The 20,194-nt window shown below is 46.0% G+C and overlaps 1 protein-coding gene across 1 annotated transcript in view; it reads left to right on the top strand.

The window, feature by feature from the left end:
* GALNT18 (polypeptide N-acetylgalactosaminyltransferase 18) overlaps positions 1-20,194 on the top strand; it is a 406,298-nt gene that overhangs the window by 272,227 nt on the left and 113,877 nt on the right. Inside the window, exons 4-6 of the mRNA XM_004369650.1 lie at positions 7,089-7,272; positions 9,504-9,701; positions 16,856-16,970. Of these exons, the coding sequence (XP_004369707.1) occupies positions 7,089-7,272; positions 9,504-9,701; positions 16,856-16,970 (497 nt within the window). The remainder of the gene's footprint in view (positions 1-7,088; positions 7,273-9,503; positions 9,702-16,855; positions 16,971-20,194) is intronic.

Here is a 20,194-nt window from a genome sequence, read left to right as displayed (position 1 = left end):
GCTCACAGGCTGTGAAGGTCAGTGAATTCCAAGATCAGCAGACAAGACAATCAGGTTTCTCCTGATTCATGTAGCTGCAGGGGCTGGTGAACCCAAGGTCTGGGAACCAGACTCTTGCTTGCAGGCTGAGAAGTTTGACAAATTACAAGATCAACAGGTAAGCTGCTAGCTCAAGTCCCACAAACCGGAGGTGAGACAACAAGAAGCAGCTGCTGAGTCTGGAACAAGCCAAAAACCTTGGCAAGGCGAACAGGCAGAAGGTAACTGGCGGAAGGCAGAGAGAGGAAACTGAGAGGGCGGTGAGCTGCCACAGGCCTCGCCTCTGCCAGTACCACTCGGCACATTCCATCATGGGGGTGATCACAACATCAGACAACTGCTAAAACACTGAGAATAATGGTCTAGCCAAGTTAACATACAATCTTAACCATCACACTCCCCCACCCCCCACCCTGACCTTCTCATCTTTGCTTTAGGGTAAATGTTGACCATTTGGTCTCACACAGATGATTTTTTTTTTTTTAAAGGAGCACAGTACTCACAGGTGATATTGTTTATTTTATGAGCCAATCTGTTATTAGCTGAAAGGTGACCTTGGGGGATGGATTCAATTCAAAGTTTAAAGTATGTCTCAGGGCGACAGTCTCTGGAGTTCCTCTAGTCTGTACTGGTCCAGTAAGTCTGGCCTTTTTTCAAGAATTTGACTTTTGTTCTACAGTTTCTCCCGTTCTATCCAGGACCATCTATTGTGTCTCTGGTCAAAACGGTTGGTAGGGGTAGCTGGGCACCATCTAGTTCTTCTGGTCTCAGGATAGATAAGGCTGTGGTTCATGTAGGCAATTAGTCCTATAGACTAGTTTCTTCTTTAAGTCTTTGGTTTCCTTCTTTCTCTTTTGCTCCAGATGAGTAGAGACCAATAGCTGTATCTTAGATGGTGGCTCACAAGTGTTTAAGACCCCAGACGCTACTTACCAAACTAGGATGTAGAACACCAACTTTATGGACCATGTTGTGTCAGTTGGCCAAGATGTCCCATGAGACTATAGTCAGAAGCCTTCAAACCCAGTAAATTAATCCCGCAAGGTGTTTGGTTATGTCTGGGAAGTATCTGTGACTATGCCCCCCTGTGCTTTATTATATATGTGAATATATGTGCAGCACACACAAACATGTATATGCATATGCCTACAGATTTACCTATACATGCACACATATATACACACATATACTTTCCTATACATGTATATGCATACATATCTACCTATGTAACCACTCACATATTTTTGGGTTGTTACTGCTGTTTACGATATAATAAAAATTGTTTATGTTACAGTATTTACCAATAATGTCCCTTATTCTTAGTGTCATCATTAACCTTGGTCAGGTTGTGCACACTTCAGCCACATTTGTGTTGCCTTTCACATCACCAAAAATAGCAAGTGTCTACTGTCTAGAGAGTGATCCCCCTCCCTCCCCTTCCTACCCCTGGTAACCACCAAAAAATGTTGGTTTCTATATGCGTCACTATTTTTGTATTTTTATAAAAGTGGGATCATAAAATAATTGCCCTTCTTTAATTGACTTATTTCACTCAGCATAATGTCCTCCAGGTTCATCCGTGTTATGTTTCGTGAGCTCGTCATTATTCTTTATTACTGCACAGTATTCCATTGCGTGTATATACCACAGGTTGTTTATCCATTCATCCATTTATGGGCACTTAGGTTGTTTCCATCTTTTTGCTATTGCGAATAATGCTGCAGTGAACGTAGGTGTGCATATGTCCGTTCGTGTCGCTGCTATTAGATCTCTAGGGTATATACCTAGGAGTGGGATTACTGGATCATAAGGTATTTCTATTTCTAGCTTTTTGAGGAAGTGCCATACCATTTTCCATAGTGCTTGTCCCATTTTACAATCCCACCAGCAGTGAGTAAGAGTTTCAATCTCCCCACAACCTTGCCAACATTTGTTGTTTTCTGTGTTTTTTTTTGATCAGTGGCATTTTTGCAGGGGTGAAATGGTATCTCATTGTAGTTTTGATTTGAATCTCTCTGACGGCTAATGATTGAGAGCATCTTTTCATGTGTTTGTTGGCCACTTGAAGCGTCTGTTTATGTCCTTTGCCCATTTTTTAATTGGATTGTTTATCTTTTTGTTGTTGAGTTGTCAAAGTTTTCTATATATTTTAGAGATTAGACCCTAATCATATATGTTGTTCTCAAAGATTTTTCCCAGTCTGTAGGTTCTCATTTTACTCTTTTAATGAAGTCTTTTGATGAGCATAAGTATTTAATTTTTAGGAGGTCTCAGTTACATAACTTGTCTTCCGTTGCTCGAGCATTTGCAGTTGTGTTTGGTAATCTATTTCTGAAAAAAATTAGGTCCATAGTTTTGTCCCTGTATTATCCTCCAGTAACTTTATGGTTTTAGCTTTAACATTTAGGTCTTTGATCCATTTTGAGTTAGTTTTTGTGTATGGTGTGAGGTATGGATCCTGTTTTGTTTTCCTGCAAGTGGATATCCAGTTTTGCCCACACCATTTGTTAGAAAGACTGTTTCTTCCCCACTGAATGGACTTTGATCCCTTGTAGAGAATCAGCTGCCCACATTTATGAATATTTTTAAAATAATTAAAGGCAGCTTGTTGTTGCTTTTGTTGTTAGGTGTTGTCTAGTCAATTTTGACTCATAGCAACCCCATGTGACAGAGAAGTACTGCCCCATAGGATTTCTTAGGCTGTAATCTTTACAGAAGTAGATCACCAGGTCTTTCTCGCATGGAGCTGGCTAGTGGATTCAAACCACTAACCTTTCGGTTAGCAGCTGAGTGCTTAATTGTTGCACCATAAGACTCCTTAAAGGCAGCTTACAGCAGAGGAAAAAGATAAGACAATGTAGCTTTAAATCAGCACTTGAAAATCAAAGCTGTGTTAAAGACAGAGAAGCAAAAATGCTGATAGACTTCTTGTAATTAGTCAGTATGTTTGTCTCTGAGCTTCTCGGCAGCCTTGGCAAAGGCAAATATGATGAGTTACATGCTTGTGTAATGTACCTTTTGGTAGGTAAATTCTGAGAGGAATTTATCATGTGGAACAAGGTGTAACATAACACAGTATCTCAGACAACAGTTTTCTAACAAATGCAGAATTACTTTTGAGATAGTTCTTTCTTGCTTTGCTGGTGACACAGGTTGAAGGAAAACATGAAAACCTAATTAGGTACAGGTACTCTGCAAAGAGTGAGCCATTGTCATCCAGGGTATTTTAGGACTTTTATTTATTTATTTATTTTTATAGCAGTTGTTTGGTTGGGGCTGAGGGAATCGTCTTTTCTAAACAGTAGCACATGTTTGGGATGCAGCTGGCAGGGGATAGAATTTTTCACCAGCTGGTCCACCGGAAACCTTTATTCTTGTTCACTGTTAACAGAGCTCGAAGGTACAAAGGGACAAGGAGCGTTTACAAGATGCAAAGCCTTTTCATCTCTTGCTGCCACCCTTCTAAGCGGACTTTTCTGCGTCTGACTTCATTTCCTGTGCATCAAGAGTTCACAGTCTTATCCAGCCCCAGCACCATACCAGAGCGATAGCCCCTGTTTTGTTAGCCTTTGTTTTATAGTTAACCACAGAGAAGTTAGCAGCTGCAAACAGCAGCCATGCATTGGCTCACAATTCTGCAGTGTGGGCTGACATAGCTGGGCAGCTGGGTGTCAGCTGGGCTCCCCCATGCATTTGCAGTCAGCTGGTGGTTCAGTGGGGGCTAGAAGGTCCGAGATGGCCTCACTCATGTGCTGGGGCCTCAGTGGGAGGCCCGAGCGACTGGGGACTGCCTGGGCCGCTCGTCCTCAAGGAGGCTGGCTGGGCTTCCCGACTTAGCATCTCGAGGCAGCAAGGGAGCAAAAGCAGAAGCTGCAAGGTCTCCTAAGTCTAGAATACATGCAGCATTCCTCCTGATGCATCCTATTGCCAGAGGGCCAGTCCAGATTGAGCATGCAAGGGTGCTACACAGGGTATGCATTCAGGGAGGTGGAATTCATTGGGGACCGTGGGGTAGCAATCATCCACAGCCCTGCTCCCGCCAATACCTCAGTAACAGTGGCCCCATAGGCAGGGATTCTCGCTTGGGGGCTGGGGAGGGAGGGAAGGGCGTGAGCACCCACTCCCCTGGGGAGGGAGCTCCATGTCAGGTCATCTGGTGCTAGCCCAGTTCTCACTGCAAGCTCTGGGCACTTACACTTAACTGCCACTACCAAAAGCCCAAATATCAGGCATTATGGGCTCTATTTAAAAATTTCAAAAAGGATATATGAGCAAAGGACCTTTGAAGTAATGACACAGTAAATGTTTTAAGAAGCCTACTGGCATCTGTGCTTGAAGACCTTGTAAGATCGGGGCAGGTTGAGTTATGTTGCTCGGTGGCCAACTGCCTAACATTTGTGAGACAGTGGCCTCCCCAGGCCTCCCTCCTCCGCAGGCCTGCTCCATCAGCTGTGGCAATCGGAAAGCACAAGATCACTTTACATTGGCTAAAGTAGGATAGACAGCGTGCCGGCGGCAGCCCAGAAGTCAGCAGAATCTTCTCCGGGCTGGCATGGGGAGTGCCCCTGACAGCCCCCACCAGCCTTGGCATCAGACAGGGGTCACACTGTTCAAAAGGATGACTTGAATGAGAATAAAGGCCATATGCCCATCACTGTTGCAGAAGCTGGAAAGCTGAAAGGTCTAGATAACAAAGACAGGTAGATAACAGAATAGGGGACAAAAACCATTTTGACATCCTGGAAAAACAGCCAGGGGCCACGACAGACAAACAGCCCACTAGTGTGAGAAGAGGGCGTGGAGCGGCTGGCACAGTGCCTGGCACACGGCAAGGATGCCACAGGACAGCAGCTCAATGTCATAGAAGGAGGACTGTATTTGGAGACAGAGACCCTATGTTTTAATTCTGCTCTGCTTGTATTAGCATTGTGACCTGGGACCCATTATTAAACCAGTTCTCCATGTTCTCTTCTGTAATATGGTGCTGATAATCATGTCTTTACAATTATTATGAGGATTAAATGGGATTAATAGTTATGAAAAGCGCATAGCACATACCACATTGTTGTGCCATTGAGTCAGCCCCTGACTCACGATGACCCCATGAACAACAGAACAAAATGCTGCCCAGTCCTACACCATCCCTACGATCAGTTTCAGATCGGACCATTGTGATCCACAGGGTTTTCACTGGTTGATTTATGGAAGTAGATCAGCAGGGTTTTGTTCCTAGTCATTTTAATCTAGAAGCACCACTGAAACCTGTTCAGCATCATAGCAACATGCAAGCCTCCGTTACTGATAGATGGGTGGTGACTGTGTATGAGCTGCATTGACCAGGAACCAAACCTGGGTCTCCTGCATGGAAGTCAAGAATTCTACCATTAAACCACCAATGCTTCAACTACCACATAGTAGATGCTCAAAGGAGTCCTGGGTGATGACAACAGTTAACACACTTGGCTGCTAACTGAAAGGATGGAGGTTCGAGTCCACCCAGAGGTGCCTCGGAAGAAAGGCCTGGAGATCTACTTCCAAAAAATCAGCCACTAAAAACTCTATGGAGACCAGTTCTACTCAGATGCACAGGGTATCACCATGAGTCAGACTCCACTTGACAGTAACTGGTAACCGGTTTTTAGATGCTCAAAAAAAAAAAAAGTTCCCTTCCGTCCCTCTTTCCTCACATCTTCCATCACATTGGGAGCTGTAAGGGGTTGGGGAGGGAGCTGACCTTCCCCAGAAATCTGAGCATGTGCCTCTGGCTGACAAAGCCCTCCCATCTGATGCTCTGGTCCAGGATGACGTTCTCCTGCCCTGCCCTGCCCTGCCCCAGGGTTAGAAGTCTGCAAGCAGCAAGACCACAGGGACCAGGCAGGGGATATAAGTGTGTGCAGTGGCCTCATGCGGGAAAGGCATTGGGGCATGGTGGCTAGTGCAGGAACTAGAGCCATCCTGGCCTCCTGGAGACACCTGTTACCCATTGCCGTCAAGTCGATTCCGACTCATAGTGACCCTACAGGACAGGGTAGAACTGCCCCATAGGGTTTACAAGGAGTGGCTGATGGATTCAAACTGCCGACCTTTTGGTTAGCAGCCAAACACTTCACAACTACACCACCAGGGACAGCCGATTTCAAATCTTTTACCCATGATACTCACTGACAGTTGAGTCCCAGAGAGAGGCAGTGGCTGGAGGTGGGGGAATGTGTCCCACTCAGTCCTCATTCTGTGGGAAAGGGCTGTTATAAGCTCTGTCTTAGCTGCCGTGGAAAATACAGTGAGTGTGGTTGCTGTGCTCACGTTTGCTGAGGAGCAAGGGACTACGGCTGAGGTTTTGTCCCATTGCTGCAGGCTCCACTTACAGTTGGGAAGAAGCAGGGGAACAACTGCTTGGACCGGTCCAAGGCTCAGCAGTAGCAGACAATACGTGCTGCCAACTGCTCACATGGGCACAGCTCACAGCTCCTGGTCGTCCGTGTCCCAGAAAGATGGAGATCCAGGCAGTGGTCCGGGGCTGGGTCTTCACAGACAGCACTTTCTCCGGGGATTACAGGAGGACCGGAAGATAGCACTGGGGAGAAAGGAGTCAGCTGAGTGGATAAGGAGAAGAAAGTGACTTGTTGTAAAGAGCAGGGGAGACAATGTGTGTGAGGCACGTGTCCTTGCACAGGTTGTTGTTGTCGATTCTGACTTATAGCGACCCCATGGGACAGAGTAGAACGGCCCCATCGGGTTTCCTAGGCTGTAGTCTTTATGGGAGCAGATTGCCCAGGTCTTTCTCCCACAGAGCCACTGAGGGAGTTCAAACCGCCAGTTTTTTGGTTAGCAGCCAACGGTTAACTGTTGTGCCCCCAGCGCAAGTAGCTGGGGCTTAATAAATACTGTTTTCCCTTCAAAGCTGAGCTGTGCTGGCCATTGTGGGGAACGCCAAGGAAGGCCTGGGGAAGGGGATGGGCCTTCCAGCCTCTTTTGGGAGTCAGAATGTTTTAATTGTCCCTTCTGTCCCCTGCCATCCACTATGCTAAAAGGTGTTTTCTCCCTCACAGAGGAACTGAAGGAGAAGCTGACGGAATACGTGGACAAGGTGAACGGCCAGAAGCCGGGCTTCATCAAGGTGGTGCGCCACAGCAAGCAGGAAGGCCTCATTCGCTCCAGGGTCAGCGGCTGGAGGGTGGCCACTGCCCCCGTGGTGGCACTCTTTGATGCCCACGTGGAGTTCAATGTGGGTTGGTAAGTGCCCGTGCTGACCACTTTGGGAGAGGAGGATAAGTCCCAATGTAGTCCAGGGGCTTTGGCTCAAATGAGTACAAAGCATGCCGGGATCTCAATGCTAGGCCAGAGGAAAAGAAAAGAATTCTGGGGACAGGTGAGATTTGATTTTCCAAGTGGCCTTTGCAACAAGGCTGGCCCTTCAGTTTGAGGGGTGGAGGGGTGCAGGATCAAAACACAGTGTCTGAAGGGTATGGTGACATCAGGTGTGACTCTATCAGCATGGTCATCTAGGAAATATGATCAGGGAATGGAGTCAGTCAATGTCAAGGGCAAAGCAGAGTGCCTGCCTACCCAGGGACTGGGCCCCAACACCTGGGAAAGGGAGAGCTGGAAAAGACATGGAATAGAAACCCAACCACACAGATGGGGCCAAGGTAGAGTGGGCAGAGGTGGGCAGAGATGGTTTGATGGTGTCAGGGGCCCTGGGCTCCGCCAAAGCACACCAAAGGCCAGGCCAGCAGTAGCATATAATCTCAGATTCTCCCCACAGGTGAACTAAGTCTTAGAATACCTAGGTTTCCCCAGTCAGGGCTGCTTAGGTGCTGAGTGGGGTAAGAGAGCTGATAAAAGGCCTCAGTGGCTGCAGCCTGGCAGGGGAGGCCACCTTACCTGGTATCCCTCAGGATCAGGAGGGCGTGGCACAGCCCTCTGTGTGTGGTTTTGTAGAGATCAGGGCATCTGAGGCAGAGGCGCTGGTAGGGATGGCTGCAAGACGCTGGGGTCAGTAGGTTATCACCTTCTTAACCAATCTGCCTGATGACATTGTCTGCTTTCCGGCCCCAGACTCCACAGTGCCATCCTCTGCCTTCCTGAGTGGGCTGAGGAGGGCACATTAGCAGGAAGGAGCAGCAGGGCAAAATGGGACCCACAGCGTGAGCTGGATTCTGACATGCTTTTGCATAACGAGCCCAAATTAAGGTTGCAACGCAGCCATTTTTTATAGTTGAAGTCCCTGTTTGCTGTTTGAGACTATTTGAAAAACATTTTCATTGGATTTATGGCCAGGATAGGAGAGGGACACTAAGTATTTCAAGCTGTTTGAATAAACAATTATGCAACAAATGTAATACTAATGAGGAGCTTGTCATTCCTGTCTGCAAACACATTACTCGCCTGGTGCCTGCAGGGGTCTCCTGGCTCCCTGGGAGAGCCTCACACACCACCTCTCCTTGGGCAGGTGGGGAACGTGTGGGGTGGGGGCAGCACAGCTGGCCTGAGTTTGGAAGGACTGAAGCAGCATTGTATGACTGGTGGAAGCAGGTACGTTCATACCTACAAGTCTGCCATTTTTATCTGTCTTTTTCTCCAGGTTGATACATTGGATATTAGCAAAATCAAAGCCCAAGTTGAAAGCGTCCCGTGGATCCTCAGATGTCTTCCTTTATTCTTGTTCTTCTTTTTTAAGTCTTGATTTTTTTTTTTTTTTTTTTTTTCCTAGTGGTGAGAGGGAAAACAAGCAGGCACAAGGAGAATTCTCTTGGCTGGCTGGAATAAGAATTTCTCAGCTCAGCTTGAGACATGCTAAAGGAGTGGCATCTTGGTTTCCTAGGGCTGCTGTTACAAAATACCACAAAGCAGGTGGCTTTATAGAACAGAAATTTATTTTCTGTCAGTCTGGAGGCTAGAAGTCCAAATTCAAGATGTTGGCAGGGTCATGCTCTCTCTCTGTCCCCTGTAGGGGAAGATCCTTCCTTGTCCCCTCTGGCTGTGGTAGACCCAGGCGTCTCTTGGTGTTCCTTGGCTTGTAGTTGTATCTTCACATGGTACCTTCTCCTGGTGTGTGACTCTGTTTCCAAGTCTTTTCTCCCCTTTTATAAGACACCACTCAGAAGGGATTAGAACTAGGACCCACCCTACTCTGATATGCCCTAACTGATAATATCTTCAAAGAAAGACTCTATTTCCCCAACAAGGTCACATTCACAGGTATGGGGGTTAAGTAAGACTTCAATGTGTCTTTTTGTGGGACAGTATTCAATCCATAACAGGTAGCCAGGCCTTTTGCCTACCCAGAATTGTCAGAGGATGGGCAGTTGAATTGGGATTCCTTCCCGGGGGGCAGTCCACCTCTCCATTGGAGCTGGCCAGTGTTTGTTCCTCTTTCAGTGGGAAAGACCTTTAGGGGTTGCTAATCTGGTTGATGTCCACTTTGGAAGCAGTTACCTCCTCTCTCCCTCCCTGCCCCTCAGGGCTGAACCTGTCCTCACTCGCATAAAGGAGAACCGGAAACGGATCATCTCCCCATCCTTTGATAACATCAAATACGACAACTTTGAGATAGAAGAGTACCCGCTGGCTGCCCAGGGCTTTGACTGGGAGCTGTGGTGCCGCTACCTAAACCCTCCAAAGGCCTGGTGGAAGCTGGAGAACTCCACTGCCCCGATCAGGTAAAGCACCCCTACCTGTGACTCCCTCTGCCTTATCCTCCAGGCAATGGTTCCCCTCTCAACCCACCCCTGATTCTCCATACTCCAGCCCTATCCTTGTCCACTGGTTAATTCTGCTCAGGAGGAGTGGGATAGGGGAGCAGGTGGAAAGGAATTATAAGATGACCTTTAGTCACTGCTCACAGGACCTGATGATCCCTTTTAAAAGAGCAATGCCACCCAGATTCCTTTGGCAGGCTTGAAGTTATTTCAACACATCACTGTAGGACACCACTGAGTGTTAACTGTTGTGCTCTGTGCTGGGCATCCAGAGTGATTAAGATTTTGTTCCTGCCCCCAAAATTGGAGGAGGAACTGGAATATATGTCCAGTTGCCTCCATGAACAACTACCTCCTTGGCCATGAGACCAGAACTGAATGGTGCCTGGCTACTTAAGTGAATGATTTGATAAAAGATTCTATAGAAGACTCCTGATCGAAAGAGGGGAAATGTGGAAAAGAACGTCAAATGTTCATGGAATCCAGACTTTCTGGAGCCATGGAGACTGGATGACTCCCCAGAACTATTGCCCTGAGGAAATTTTTAAACCTTAAACCAACACTATCCCATGAAGTAATCTTTAAACCAAACAGTAAAACAAAAAAACAAACTTGTTGCCGTCGAGTTGATTCCCACTCATAGTGACCCTAAAGGACAGGTGGAACTGCCCCATAGGATTTTCAAGGAGTGACTGGTGGATTTGAACTTCCGACCTTTTGGTTAGCAGCCAAGCTTTTAACCACTGCCCCACCAAGGCTCTATATACTTTAGCTTAATTAGAAAAGAATGTCCACCATAAACATGGTGTTCTTGTAAAGAAGTATAAATATGAGATCAAATTGACAACAGCAACTCGAAAGTTTAGATGAGAAGCCTTGCAGGGGGAATGAGTTTGTGTTGACGATGGTGAAACAATTTGGAAAAGGATACCGAGAAAGATGGCACAACTTGGAGAATGTAACAAATGCCACTGAATTGTACATGTGGAAATTGTTGAATTGATGTATGTTTTGCTGTGTATATCTTCACCAAAAATAAAATTAAAAAAAAAAAAAAAAAGAATTTGGTTTCTGCCCCCCAAAGTCTGGAGTCTGCTAGAGAAAGACAAAATAATTTTTATACATTGTAATGGGAGGCCTGAGATGGACACTGAATGGAAGACCAGACCAGACCAGACCCGTTGCCATCGAGTCAATTCTGATTCATAGCGACCTTATAGGACAGAGTAGAACTGCCCCATAAGGTTTCTAAGGGGCAGCTGATGGATTTGAACTACTGACCTTTTGGTTAGTAGCTGAGCTCTTAACCAGTGCACCACCAGGGCTCCAAATGGAAGACAGAAGCCTTTACAGAGAGTGTAACAATGTAACATTTGTGCTGGGTTTTTAAGGATGGGAGCCCTTGTGGCAAAGAGGTTAAGAGCTCGGGCTGCTAACCAAAAGGTTGGCAGTTCAAACTGGTGCAGCTCTACTCTGTCCTGCAGGGCTGCTGTAAGTCAAAATCAACTTGACTCAATGGCAAATGGTTTTGGGGTTTTTTGTTTGTTTGTTTGTTTGTTTAAGGATGAGTAGGAAATTGCTGGAGTCCCTGGGTGGTGCAAAAGGTTAACAGTTTTTCTTAGGTTGGAGCAGCTAGTTAGAACAGCTAGTAGGTTCAGGAGCATAACTTTAGCCTCCAGTCTTTCCAGGCCTTTCTTTGTTCAGTGAGCATTGACCTCGAGGACTCTCTCCCACCCACTGCTGTCAAAGCAATTCTGTCTCATAGCGGCCCTATAGGACAGGGTAGAACTTCCCCATAGGGTTTCCAAGGCTGTAAATCTTTACAGACGCAAACCGCCACATCTTTCTCCCATGGAGCGGCTGGTGGGCTAACCGCTGACCTTTTGGTTAGCAGCCAAGCACTTTAACCACTGCACCACCAGCGCTCGATGGGGGCTCACTAGCTATGTGCGAACACCGAGCACAGGACCTTGCCAAGAGTGATTCCCACTGGGTGAATCAACATGAACACATGTAGACGGCTTCTCTGCTGAGAGCATTAACTGATGCAAATTACTTTGAATTCTTCTACTGCACATTGCTACCATTTCTAGCCCTCACCTAGCATTTGTTGCAGCTGGAGGATTTGGTGGAGGAAAGAGAGAAAAGGAGAAATGAAGACTCCTCAGTGATGAGAAAACCGTCAGTCAATCACATGCAAATGCGCCCTTCTTTGAAATGGGAAACCCATCAAGGTGAAGAAACAGTTATTTTGCAGGCCATTTCTGGAGGAATGCTGATGTAGGTTGCTCAGGCAGACTGGTGCCCTGGGGTTCCTGCCTTGTCTTCATTAAAATCACAGCATTTCCTTCTGAATGGCTCAACCTCCTAAAGCAGGCTGAGTTCGTGCATTGATGGAGGACACTGAGATCCTGGCCTGAGAGGTAACAAGTACTCACTCTGCCTCTGTGGGCTGTGTGTCTCTGAGAAGTTCCCTAGCCTCTCTGAGCCTCTGATTCCATATCTATGAAATGGAATCAATTTCAACCTCACAAGGATTAAATTAGATTATATAAAGCACATGAAAGTCTCTGGAACATAGTTGGCACTCAGAAGATGATTTAGAAAGATGCACTCGCCCATTGAAGAAGCCCAGGGACTCCCCTCTCTAAGTGCAGGATGGTTTAGAAGTATCAGCCCGGCAGAGTGGGGTCTCAGCCTGTTTTCTCCACATTCCTGAATCCTGCTTCCAGGACATGTAGGAAGGAGCCTTCCTCTAACTGCCAGATCCAGGCAGCGAATGAACAGAATCCAGAACAGTTACCCCAGGATCAATACAGGCTGTCTCTAGCCAGTCTGTTGCTTATTATCCGGTCAGGGTATTCAGTAGACACAATCAGGCTAAAAGTGATATTGATTTATGCCCTGTCTCATTCCTGAAAGGATTAGAAATAGTTTATGAGAAAATGTAAAATGTATCAAAAAACGAATAGATAAATGTCTGGAAAGACCAAAAGATCGTAACAAACTAGATTAGAACGTAGTTGTGTAGACCTCGGTCCTTCACAATTCTTAAAGTGAACCTGCAGACTTAGCTCTGAGGTTCCTGGTAGCCAAGGTGAAAATGAAACATACATGGTCTTAGAAATAAGATTCACATTTCCCATGTAGAAATGTCCTACTGATCCCTCAGGGATAACAAGGCTTTCCTTGCCTAGCAGTTAACTTTGAAAGAAATTGATTAGGCAGGTCTTCCTAAAGGTGTCACTGAGGGGTGCAGCGAGCAACCATCTGAAAGACATCCCTTTAGAATGCAGCAGGAGATATCACTGGGCTGTTTTTATAACTTACACCATATGTGGACAGAACGCTGATGTACAGCTCCAAGGAAAAAGGAGCTGGGGTGAGCAACATAAAGTGGCATAACCCACAGTTTCTTGTGGGGCTGTCTTCATCTAGGGATAAAACTAGAAATGTCCTTCCAAAAACCTTCCATACATATAATTTCTCTCAACCAAGCTTTTGCTAAAAATTGAGTAATGGGAAACTTGAGGTTGAGATTATATTCCCTTGCAACAACCTAGAGTGTAGGTTTGCTGGTTGCTGATTTAGGTTTAGAGATGAGCAGAATGGAAGCAGTTAATACCAATGCAGTCTTCTGCAAGAACATTCATTGTATGGAAGTACATTTCTCTCCAGTAGCATTCAGCAGACCTGTAGGCAGAAACTGGCCACACCACTTCCAAGCTCAACCGTGGCCAACTATTGGGATGATAAGGATGTCACAATGAGTTGTCTCCAGGTTATAATGGGGATGAAATGAGACCATGTTTGTAAAAGGCCCTTGCACACAGTGGACTCACAACAAATATTTAGCAGCACAAAATTGTGGCAGGGGCCTAACAGTAGGTTAACAGAAGTAACCACAGGAAACAGCTAAGTTGGGTTCTATTCCATCCTGTTATAAATATGAATTTATTTTTTCTTCTGGCAAGGAAAAATATGATCTCGGGTAATAATCCCCCACTTCCAATTACATTTTTTATAATCTTTCTCCCTTATGTAATGCAAAGCAATGGCAGCTGCTAATCTTTCCTTTCATTCCAGGAGCATTCCTCTTGGCCACCTTCTAGTGTCATCTGTGTTTAAGGGGCAGGCAGGACTTTGCAGGGCACCCACCCTGCAGCAATGCAGACAGAAATCAGGTCTGGCAGGGATGGCTGTTTCAGGAGTACTGACCTTTAAAAGACGAGGCTTCACAGGGGACTCATTCAGGTGTCTATGAAGACAGCAGCAAAGGCAGAAAGAGTTTGGGATCTTTGAAATGTAATTTGAAGTCATTTTTGTCTGAGTTCTACAGAATAAAACTCAAACATCAGCAAGGTATACAAGGCCCTGCGGGGTCTGCTCCTGCCTCTCCTCCTGTCATGGTTTGAATTATGTCCCCCAGAAATGTGTATATCAATTTGGCTGGGCCATGATTACCAGAATTGTGTGCTTGGCCTCCATTTCGTGATTGTAATTTTATGTTAAAGAGGATTAGGGTGGGATTGTTAACACCACCCTTACCCGGGTCACATCCCTGATTTAATGTAAAGGGAGTTTCCCTAGGGTGTGGCCTGCACCACCTTTTACCTTACAAGAGATAAAAGGAAAGGGAAGCAAGCAGAGAATGGGGGAACCTCATACCACCAAGAAAGCAGTGCCGGGAGCAGGTCGTGTCCTTTGGACCTGAGGTTCCTGTGCAGAGAAGCTCCTAGTCCAGGGGAGGATTGACAAGGACTTTTCACTAAAGCCAACAGAGAGAGAAAGCCTTCCCCTGGAGCTGATGCCCTGAATTTGGACTTGAAACCTACTGGACTGTGAGAGAATAAATTTCTCTTTGTTAAAGCCATCCACTTGTGGTATTTCTGTTATGGTAGCACAAGATGACTAAGACACCTACCTCCCCTCCAGCCTCATCTCCTGGGACTGCCCCACTCTCATTTCTTGTTCCAGTCCCAATCAAACCTCTTCTGTGTCTGTAAGCTCACTCTGCTTCTTTGCATATGGTACCCCTTCACCAACTATCTTAGTCATCTAGTGCTGCTATAACAGAAATATCACAAGTGGATGACTTTAACAAAGAGAGATTTGTTTTCTCACGGTCTGGTAGGCTAGAAGTCCAAATTCAGGGCATCAGCTCCAGGGGAAGTCTTTTTCTGTCGGCTCTGGAGGAAGGCCTTGTCATCAATCTTCCCCTGGACTAGTAGCTTCTCCACACAGGAACCCCGGGTCCAAGGGACACACTCTGCTCCCGGTGCTTCTTTCTTGGTGGTATGAGTTCTCCCACTCTCGGCTTGCTTCCCTTTCCTTTTATCTCTTGTAAGATAAAAGGTGGTACAGGCCACATTTCAGGGAAACTCTTGTTACATTGAATCAGGGATGTGACCTGAGCAAAGGTGTTACATCCCACCCTAATCCTCTTTAACCACAGGCAGAGATTATGATTGATAATACACAGGAAAATCACAAAATGGAGGACAGCCACACAATACTGGGAATCATGGCCTAACCAAGTTGACACATATTTTTGGGGGACACAATTCAATCCATGACACCAATCTAACAATTTCCTAAACCAGTACCAAACCAGTTGCTGTTGAATTGATTTCAACTCATGCAGACTCCTTGTGTGTCAGAGTAGAACTGTACTCCACAGAATATTTAATGGCTGATTTTTCGGAAGTGGATTACTAGGCCTTTCTTCCGAGGTGTCTCCAGGTGGACTCGAACCTCCTAACCTTTGGTTAGCAGAAGAATGTGTTAACCATTTTCACCACCCAAGACCCCAGATGAATTCCAAACCATTTACCTAAGCCCTGCCTGTTAAATATATCCCTGGTGTCCCACAGACAGCTTAAGCTCAGGTTGCCCAGTGTGGAGTACTCCTTCTGCCTTCTGATACCAGCTTCTTCTCCTATAAACCCATGCTGTGAGTGACCTCCAGTCCACTGTCACCCAACCCAGAAAGCTAGCCAGCATCCAGATTCTCTCACCCTCATAGTCCATCTGCTGATTTTACATCAAATTATGTCTTAAAACTATGTTCCTGATGCTCTGGTCTAGGTCCTCATCAGTAGTCATCTGAATATAGTAACAAGCTCCCCAACTGGTTCCTCAATTCCCACTCAATCTCCTCCAATCAGTCACCCCACTGCTGCCTGAGTATTCTTTCTGAAAAAACACAGATCTGTTTATACCACTGTCTGCTTATAATTCTTCATTGACAACCCATTGCCTGCAGGTAAAATCCAAATTCCTTACCATGCTATTCAAAGCCCTTTACAACCTAGTCAAAAAGACAAGAACCAACTATGTGCTGTCTACAAGAGACACATCTTAGGTCCAGGGACACAAATAGATTGTAAGTGAAGGGATGGAAAAAAATAATCCGTGAAAATAATAACCAAAAGCAAGCAAGGGTGGCAATTTTAATATCAGATAAAGTAGACTTTAAGTCAAAATCTGTTATAAGAGACAAAGAAGGGAATTATATAGTGATAAAAGGGTCAATTCATCAAGAAGTTATCACCATTATAAATACATATGCACCTAACATTGGGGCACCTAAATATATAAAGCAAACACTGAAAGAATCGAAAGGAAAAATAGACAGCTCTACTATAATAGTTGGAAACTTCATTACAACCTAGCCCAAGCTAATCTTGGCAAGTGGACCAAGGCTGGCATGCAGAACCCAAGCTGGGCAAGATTGAGAGAGTTGGCATGGGTGCCCAGGCAGAAACAGAGACTGGCTGTCAGTTCAGAGTTCATGGGTCAGGATAGCTAGAGATACAGACAATCGAGACTAGCAAGCTGAGCACCACCTCTCTGGGCTAACACATACACAAGCACCACCAGGGAATGGAGGCTGGTCCAAGGACAGGAGCTGTCTGCTCACTGCCTGATGAAACAGCCTCCCTGGAGTGGCTGGATGAGGGTGGACCTTGGAAGGCTACTCCAAGAACAAGGCCCACACCAACTCTGGAAGCAGAGGAGAGGACCAGATCCTCCTGGGAGGAAGTCCCACTGCTCTCACTTCTCTAGCAGACCCCACGAGATAACCCCTCTGCTAACCACATCTCCTCCCACAGGAGCCCTGCCCTCATTGGCTGCTTCATCGTGGACCGACAGTACTTCCAGGAGATCGGTTTATTGGACGAAGGCATGGAGGTCTACGGAGGAGAAAATGTTGAGCTCGGCATCAGGGTGAGCAGGGCTTCTCTTGGAAAGGGTTTGGCTCAACTCTCAAATGGGTGAATATGGGGCTTGAGGTTTAGGGGCACAGGGTGATTCTGCACCTTCAGTTTCTAACCATGGACCATGTGTGTGACCTATAGAATTTTCAGGAAGAAGAGGACTTCAGAACCTGCTTGGCTAGGGGTGAGGTCATAGGAGAGTTGAGACCCCCAACTCAAAGAAACAGCCTCTTTGTTAAAACTAAAGACAGGGCCCTCAGGGATGAGCAAGGTGTGTTCCAGGAAGAGATTGCAGGCACCGAGGGATAGCTGGAAAAGGAGTGGCCTCCATTCCATGACCCTCAGAGTCACTTCCCCTTGGGATTTCTCACTTGATATTCTCTATCTCCTCCTCAGCAGCCCATAGAACTTTCATAAAGATTTTGTCACAGGCAAAATCCTTGTCACAAGGAAATAATTCATGGGGTACAAACAGCAAAACAGAGCCAGATTAACACCATGTGGTTTCTGACCCCACCACTTGCTGGCCAGACCCACAGGCCTATTCCTGCCTCATACCATTCTCTTGAGATAGCCCCCATCCTGCTCCAAAGTGTAGAGCTTTTTTCTAGCTTTTCTCAGCTCATGGTGTGAATCCACACAGTAGGCACCATTTTGTTTCTCACCCTACAGGAACATCTCATAGACTATATGGCCCCTTTCCTTGGGCCCATGAAAGGTAAATCCAAACTGAACTTCTCCCCTGTTGTCTGAGGGATACGTTAGGTCCCCTGATGTTTGGCAGGAATGTGATGATGAATACAGTGAATGACTTTGTCCTGGTGGGAAGCCACCCTTATGTCCAGGGAGTAGCTCTGTCCTCATGATAAACCCAATATATGAGCCGTGGCTTGTCCCCATGATGGTCCCCACTGTTTTGTCCTGGGTATCTTTAAGCAGCCAGCAGCCATGTACTACAGGCTTGCCAAACCTTCGAGAGGATGTTGCATCCACTGGTGTTCATGGCAATCATGCAAAATATCCCTACTAAATGCCAATCTCTTCACACTTCCATGCATATCTCACCCAACATTTAGCTGGTTCCCATTTGTGATGACCCCACTCTGGCCCCCTTTGCCTTAGTGTCAATATCTGACCATCTCTAGTTCCTGATATTCAATTCCCACTCAAGGTCTCCAGCTTGAATATACCCTCCTCTCAATTCGAACCTCCTTAGGTGGCATTCCACTGGCCCAGGAAAGCCCTGGCCCCTGCTCTGAAGGAGAGACTGGGCACATGCAACCAGCATCTCACAACACCTGTGGTGACCTGACAGTGACATGTGGGGCCTGACTTACCTCCCAGACTTAATACAGTGGCTTTCAGGACTGACAGCAGGAACGGCTTGTCTGAAGCTAAGCTTAGCAAACACTTCCAGACACCTGTATTCATCGAAACCTAGAGAAATTGCTTTGGAAGTAGTCAAAATGCACGGGCTTACTGGGGAGCTAATATATTCATAGAGGACAGTGCCTGCATAATCACCCTCATTTCTCCAGCTCTCCCTACATCGGTCATTTATTCACCATTTATGTCCTCACTGTCTCATTTCCACACTGCTCCTGGATAAATGCTCACCCCAAACATAATATTTTTCACTATGAGCTGCTGTTGGAAATTGGCTGCAAGAGTGGAACTGCCTCCCGCCCCTTGTGCTCACTGGGTAAAAAATGTCCAGGAGTAGAGAAAGAAATTAGATTTGTGAACTCTGCTTCCGACATGTATGTGAGTCCATCATGGAGTGTGAGAGATGTCTGGGTTTCCCTTCCCTAGATTATAAAGCTGTTCTGGAATGTGGGCCTGTGTGAGGCTCTCAAATACATGTTTAAATATCTTCAGGTGGTTTCGTGTTTGGGGTGCAAAATACAATGTAAATTGTTGCCTGGCTTTTTTTTTTTTTTCCTCCACCTCTTCCCTCCCACTTGGTAGAGATGAAGTGTCACTGGAGCAGAAGGAACACTGACTCTTAACACAGGGACCCGGCAACCTGTTGCCTGGCTGTTGTTGTTGTGTGCCATCGAGCTGAATCTGACTCACAGCAATCCCATGGGATAGAGTAGAACTGCCCCATAGGGTTTTCTTGGCTGTAATCTTTACAGAAACAGGTGATCAGTTCTTTCTCCGACGGAGTGACAGGGTGGATTTGAACCACCAACCTTTCGGTTAGCAGCTGAGTGCTTAACTGTTGTGTCACCAGAGCTCCTTATTGGCCGGCAGAGCTGAGGAAAGTAGAGGGAGAAACCAGTTGCTAGCAAGTCAGCTATGACTCATGGTGACCCCATGTATGTCAGGATAGAACTGTGCTCCATATCACTTTCAATGAGTGATTTTTTGGAAGTAGATTGCCAGGCGTTTATTCCAACATGCCTCTGGGTGGACTCAAACCTCCAATTTTTTGGTTAGCCACCGAGTTTGTTAACTGTTTGCACCAGAAAAAAACAAAAAGAGAGGTTACTTAATTTGAATTCCAGTTGCCCCTTCAAGGGATACAGAGCTACTGATTGTCCTCAAAATAGGTTTTCACGTCTTCTGTGGTTATTAGTGTTTGTCTTTCATGGTTTATGAGTTGACATGTCCGTGCCTCAGTTTCCTCATCTATAAAATAGGATGTGTTGTTGTTTTTTGCTGCCATCATTTGGCCCCCAACTCAACAAAAGAATGAAACGCCGCCCAGGTCTGCATCACTGTGATTCATAGGGTTTTCATTGGCGAAGTTTCAGAAGTAGATCTCCAGGCCTTTCTTCTTAATGTATCTTAGTCTGGAAGCTCCACTGAAATCTGTTGAAAATCATAGCAACACACAGACCTCCAGTGATGGACAGATGGTGGCTGTGCATGAGGTGCACTGGCAGGGAATTGAACCCAGGTCTCCTGCATGGAAAGCAAGAATCCTACCACTGAACTACCACTGCTCTTATAACAATTTATTAAACAAAACCAAACCTGTTCTGACTCCTAGTGACCCTATAAGACAGAGCAGAACTGCCCCATAGAGTTTCTAAGGCTGTAATCTTTATGGAAACAGATTGCTACATTTTTCCCCAGAGGAGCGGCTGGTGGGTTCAAACCACCGACCTTTTGGTGAGCAGCTGACTGCTTAACTGCTGCATCACCAGGGGTTGCAGAGTGGTGATATTTTAATTTGATTTTTTCTACTTCTTGTATTGGCTGAGATAACTTTTTTTTTTTTTTTTT

Source organism: Trichechus manatus, unplaced genomic scaffold, assembly GCF_000243295.1.
Source record: "Trichechus manatus latirostris isolate Lorelei unplaced genomic scaffold, TriManLat1.0 scaffold00006, whole genome shotgun sequence".
Classification (NCBI taxonomy): Eukaryota; Metazoa; Chordata; class Mammalia; order Sirenia; family Trichechidae; genus Trichechus; species Trichechus manatus.
Note: the sequence above shows the minus strand (reverse complement) of the source record. Positions and strands in the feature narration are given on the sequence as shown.